Source organism: Vidua macroura, chromosome 25 (assembly GCF_024509145.1).
Source record: "Vidua macroura isolate BioBank_ID:100142 chromosome 25, ASM2450914v1, whole genome shotgun sequence".
Lineage (NCBI taxonomy): Eukaryota > Metazoa > Chordata > Aves > Passeriformes > Viduidae > Vidua > Vidua macroura.
In genome coordinates, this window is record NC_071595.1 from 364,583 (window position 1) to 370,582 (window position 6,000).

General features: G+C 49.4%; 1 protein-coding gene across 1 annotated transcript in view; it reads left to right on the top strand.

The window, feature by feature from the left end:
* The window catches only part of GRIK3 (glutamate ionotropic receptor kainate type subunit 3), a 104,255-nt gene extending 98,673 nt beyond the window's left edge, over positions 1-5,582 (top strand). Inside the window, exons 14-16 of the mRNA XM_053998621.1 lie at positions 3,344-3,566; positions 3,793-4,043; positions 5,388-5,582. Of these exons, the coding sequence (XP_053854596.1) occupies positions 3,344-3,566; positions 3,793-4,043; positions 5,388-5,582 (669 nt within the window). The remainder of the gene's footprint in view (positions 1-3,343; positions 3,567-3,792; positions 4,044-5,387) is intronic.
* Positions 5,583-6,000: the final 418 nt, after the last annotated feature.

The following is a 6,000-nucleotide window of genomic DNA, read 5'->3' on the forward strand; positions in this document are numbered from 1 at the left end:
ACCCCGCCGTGTGAGGCACGGCTGCAGCACCAGCCCTTGATAATTAGCAATATCTCCATCATTCCCAACATCTCGGAGCTCCTGACACGGGAACTTCTCTGCCAGGAAGAAGCCAGTGTCAGATCATTTATCTTAATGCTTCAGAGCACCCAAGCAGCTCCTCCTCATCTACCTTTGGCAGCAAAGTTGTCACTGAGGGGGACCTGGGGACACTCCAGAGAATGTGGGGGTACAGGAGGGTTCCCTTTACCCACAACCAAGTGAGATATGCTTCTTTTAAGAAGCCCATAAAAGTAAATGGTGAATCTCTTGAGAAGAAATTAGCACCCAGCCACAGCACAACAACTAGCAGATCAGAGCAGTAACTAACCCCAGTTTTTAAAGTGAAACTATGGTAAAATCAGGGGTCTAGCAAAATAAAATGTACACACAAATAAAGAACACAGAAAAAACATCAGCAAAATAAACAAATTTAAGGCATTCTTTATTACTAAATCACTACTAAGATGGTTTTGCATATTTCTATGGTGCAGTCCTGGCTGACGATATCCAAATTCCCATCAATAAGCAATGCTTTTGCAGTGTGGCCACAGTATCTGAGAGGAGGAAGGGGAGAAATTAACTTTTCCTTCAACTACAAAACATGTTCTGTGGCTTAATTGGGTGTGAGCTGGAGCAGGGACACTCCTGCCCTCGCTGCTCCTGCAATTTAGGATTGATGACCAACGTCGCTCTCATAGCTGCTTCTGGGTTTGTAGCAAACCATCAGCCTGTAAGGGCTGTGCTGGGAATTACAGCTGGGGGATTTTCCTTTGGAAAAGTAGTTTGTTCATCAGGTTTTAGAGCCTGAGACTGCCCTGACCAGGGCTGGGTGTGAGCTGCTCTGGCCTGCCCTCCCTCCTCGAGGGACCCCCCAGCTCCCCTTCCCTGGGTCTCAGCCCTGAGCCTGGATCTCTGTCCCAGCTCTCATTAGGCACAAGTGAGCAGTGACAGCAGCTCCATCCTCCTGGCCAGCCCTTTCCCAGGTGTGCCCCAGCTGGAGGAGTGCTCGACCCCTGGCAGGGCCAGAGCTGGGCTCAAAGCAGCACAGCCAGAACTGACAAATCTGGGCTCTTCCTGGCATCCCAAACACAATTAAGTCCTTTCAAGCTGGGCAGGAGCCGTGATTTAAGAGAAGAAGAGAAAAGTGGTTTTTCTCTTCCAGGGAGCCCTGTCTCGTGTAATTTCAGTTGCCTGAAGAGGTCCAGTGCCTCATGCAAGTCCCATTTGCTTCACTAAATGCAGCCTATTGATTTTTTGCCAGTTTATTTTGCTCTGTGCTCTAAACTGGGAGAACACTGATGTTAAAAGCTCTGTGTCAACACTCAAGGAGCATTAAATGCAGAAAGAGGAAGAGAGGGAGAGCCAAGGAACCCAGAGGCCTCTGATGTGAACTATATAAATGTTAAACAAGTCCTTATCAGCTAGCCGAGCACAGGATTCATTTCAATTACCCATTGTAATGTACAGATATTTAATAATCCTTTTGGAGGCTACATTTCTTGCTGCTCTTTGAGGTTTGATAGATGCCACAAATCTACCTTACAGGCACTGGTCCAGATTTTCAAGCGAGGGAGATTATCCTGCCTCTTGTATGAAGTTTGCTCCAGCACATCCACTGCTGAGCATTCATCAAGTGGATTATAACGAGCACGAGCTTTAATGGAAAAGAAATGAATTCCTGGGTATTTCAGTCAGGAGAAGGGGCCCACAGGGTTAAAGGCAGGGGAACAGCCTTTGTTTGAACACCACTGCACTGCCCAGCTTTGGGGTGATGAGCTTTTGTTTAACTTTTGCTAAACACGCTGGAATAAAGGAGGTGGATGGGCAAAGCATTTGGAATACGAAGCATTACAAGGGACTTTCAGCTACCTCACCATTATTTATTACAGTTGTATCAGAAGAACCTATACTGGCACATTTTGGGTGATACTGAACAAATGATGGGGAGCTGTGGCAGCAGCAGTTGGGCTGGGCTTGGGCTCCATCTCCTGCTTTCTCATGGAAGGACAGACCTGTGGAGAGATAAACGACGGCTAAAATCACAGCTCTGCAGCAGCGACTCCTCGTGCAGCAGCTGCTGAGATGCCACCCTTATTCCAGACACAGCACAGGGACTTATCTGCCCTCTGACTTATCAGCCAGCTCCAGGCTCGCTGAGGAGCACAGCAGAGGAAGAGGTTTGGCTCTTATGAAATAAGAAGGCAAAAACAGATCTAGGAAAAACATGAAATGGGGCAGAAAATAAGAACAGTGCATAAAGAACTGGCAGCAGTGGAACACAAGCCTCAAAATCCAAGTGTTGTCCCAGGGCTGGTCTGAGGGAGAAGCACTGACCCACAGGAGCACTGGGCCCAGCAAAGGGGCAAGAGGACACTGCTCTGCCTGTCTAGGAAATCTTCCTAAACTAAAGCCAGTTCTGACCAGCAGTCTGACACCACCAGAAGGTGTCTCTGCCCATGGCAGGGGGGAACAGGATGAGCTTCAAGGTCTTTCCCAACCCAAACCAGTCTGGGATTCTGAGATTCTGTGACTTTCGTTATGACTGACAGAGACAACTCTACGAGCAAAGGTGCTCCTAGATAAATGGTACTTTTCAAATGTTATGGCAAGACGTAAAATAACCATATTTCTTCTCACTCAACACATTTTCTAGAAGAAAAAAAAACATTCACATGAATAGCAAGCTAGAAAACATATTCCTTCCTTTGCAACAGAATGTCTGCTGATAGTGAAAGAATATCCATGTTTATTTTTAGCCGTAAGACAATCTTCTTGAATATCTCTGTGCTTCTGTTTACGTGGGTACGTTAAATCTGTTTGGCAGTTGCACATATCTCAGAGGAGACTCGTTTCCTTGCCATGCTTGAGGAAAGACAAAAATATCATAGAGTGTGTGTAGAGAAAACCATGTCCTCCAAAACTCTCTGTTCTTTCAGCATGCAGAAACATTACAGGGTAAACAAATCCTGGTTAGGAAGTGAACACATTTAAGCAGGTCTTAAAATGGTCTGGGAGTCAAGGGGGCCTGCAGGGCTTTGGGCAGGTTCATTCTACCTCAGGACCTGAAGCACATGCACAGAGGGGTGTTTGCCACAACCTTTGTCTCTCTTTAAGGCAACATAAATCCAAACAATGTTGGGCAGTAAAGGCATTTATGACAAATTCAAATTAATGGTTGCTCCATTGTGTGATCTGTTCTCAACTATTACTATTATTATTTACTGAAAAGATACCAGCTTTCAGCAAATGGAGAATTCATTCTTATTTTGGGGCTGGGGGTGGGGGGGTATCATTTTTCCAGAAATCCAAAATCTCCACGTTTGAAAAAATGTGGGCTTTCATGAGCAGCAAACCCACGGCACTGGTTAAGAACAACGAGGAGGGGATCCAGCGAACGCTGACGGCCGATTACGCGCTGCTGATGGAGTCCACCACCATCGAGTACATCACCCAGAGGAACTGCAACCTCACCCAGATCGGGGGGCTCATCGACACCAAAGGCTACGGCATCGGGACGCCCATGGGTAAGTGACAGTTCTGCAGGTACCCCGAGGGGGGCTGCTCACCACAAACACAACACAGGTGATGAAGGTAATCCACTCCCAGCAGCGAATTTCCAAATACCAAACTTAGCACTGTCTGCCCCTTGAAGAGAGGTCTGAACTGCGCGGCTTAACACAGACACCTTCCCTGCTTGGTGGGATTTTTGTGCCACTTTCCCTCTGTGTGTAACGGTGTCCCCACCCCCAGGGTCGCCGTACAGGGACAAGATCACCATCGCCATCCTGCAGCTCCAGGAGGAGGACAAGCTCCACGTCATGAAGGAGAAGTGGTGGCGGGGGAATGGCTGCCCTGAGGATGAGAACAAGGAGGCCAGTGCTCTGGGCATCCAGAACATCGGAGGGATCTTCATCGTCCTGGCAGCAGGCCTGGTGCTGTCCGTCTTTGTGGCCATGGTGGAGTTCATCTACAAGCTGCGCAAAACGGCGGAGCGCGAGCAGGTACTGACTGATTCTCCCTGATTCTCTGCCTCCCCTTAGCCCAGCCGTGGAGGGCTTTGCACACTGACCCCAGAGACAGGCAGGGAGGGGGCAGAGGGATCCAGCCTGGCACCCCTAAAACGCCATCCCCAGAGGCTCACTGGTGTGTCCCTCTGACAGCCTCCACTCGGGGGAAAGGCACGTCTGCTCTGATCAGAGTCGTCTGCTGCTGCAGCAGCCACACCAGGATACATTGGTAGGGTAGTTTAGAGCAAGCTGACAAATAAATCATTAAAGTATAGACAAAACTCCCTAGGAGGGGCCTTTCTCAGCTGTTACATGCTCTTGAAATCACCTTGCACATTCCAGGTGTGACCATCCATGCCTTTTCCCCAGTCCCATTCAAAGAGGAACAAGTCAGGGCTCACCAGGAAGCCTCACACTGTCTTATCAACTCCTCCACACTCACAGACACAGCCCATCAGTGGCTGATCAGTATTCAGGAAACAACAGAACTGCTTTTATGTCCTTCCTTTGCCATGGGTGTCCCGGTGCAGTAAGTGGAACGTGCACTTTTGTGCATGACCAGAAATCAAAGCGAGCTGCCCTCATGATGGACTAGACAGAGAAAGGAAAGCTGCCCAGTAGCAGGAGGGTCCGACTTGTCTGAGCCCCTGGCAGGGATCACACAGCACCAGACCTCCGGCAGCCACCTCCAGCTCTGCCTCTGTGCAGGAGTGAGCATGTCACAGGCACAGTCCTTGCCAAGGGAGAAGGGTCAGCCAGGTGCCCACACAGCCCCACAGAGCACAGCCAATGCCTGAACAGCCCTAAACCTTGTCCTCATCCTCCACTGAGCCCTTCCAGCCCCCTGCTCCCCCCGGGGGAGCAGAACACTGCAGCAGTAACGGAGCGTTTTGTCCCTGATGCCTTGGAGTGGCTCCCTAGAACACAGGCTAGGCAAGATCAGGAGAATAAAAGTGGGTATTTATTGAAGGCCTTCAACAGATACACCTTGGGCAGTCAGAAGCCTCCAAGGGGCTACACACAAAATGGACAGTGGCCGTGAGTTTTTCAGACAGATATAAGTTTGGTTCATTTACATATCACGGGTTAATCCCCCAATTACAGCTTCAGGTAATTAAGTCATTTGTTCCCCCTCAACTCACTTTTGTTTATATTTTTTGGGACCTGAGACAGTGAGGTGCCCTTGATTCCCAGGCCTAGAGAGGAATTGTTTTACCTGAATAAAACGGGAGAACAGTGGCTGACAGGCTATGGAGCTTTACAGTCAAATTGCAGGATTACAAATAAATGAAAAATGTAAGAGCTGAAATGCTAAGGCATCATCCCCGCTGTCCCCAGCGCTCCTTCTGCAGCGCCATGGCCGACGAGATCCGGCTGTCGCTCACCTGCCAGCGCCGGGTCAAGCACAAGCCCCAGCCCCCCGTGATGGTGAAGACGGACGCCGTGATCAACATGCACACCTTCAACGACCGACGGCTGCCCGGCAAGGACAACATGACCTGCAACACTGGATTGGCACCTGTGTTTCCCTAGGGAATGGCAGTGTGGGGGGGTGGGAGGGAAGGAATTGCGGCAGACACAGCTGGATGCACCCTTAACTAGGGAAGAATGGATTAAAAAACAAGAAAAAAAAAAAAAAAAGAAAAGAAAAAAAAAGCCTGGTTTGTTCATTTCAAGAACAAGGCCTTTGCAACCCAGCTGCATCCATCACCGCAGAGGAGCCAGAACTTCCAAGCACGGACAGTAACGCGGGTCTTGGGGCTTTTTGCGTTTGTTTTGTTACTTTTCATTCCTATTTTTTTCAATGCTTCGATCCTCCAGGCCTCATGGAGTCCAACCACCACCCAGGAGTCTGATGTTTACACACTGCAAACACGCGGAGGTGAAGCAGAATTGAGCCAACCCCGAGCGGGTGAGGAGGAGCCCCGAGCGTGGCTCCATCAGCACGGCA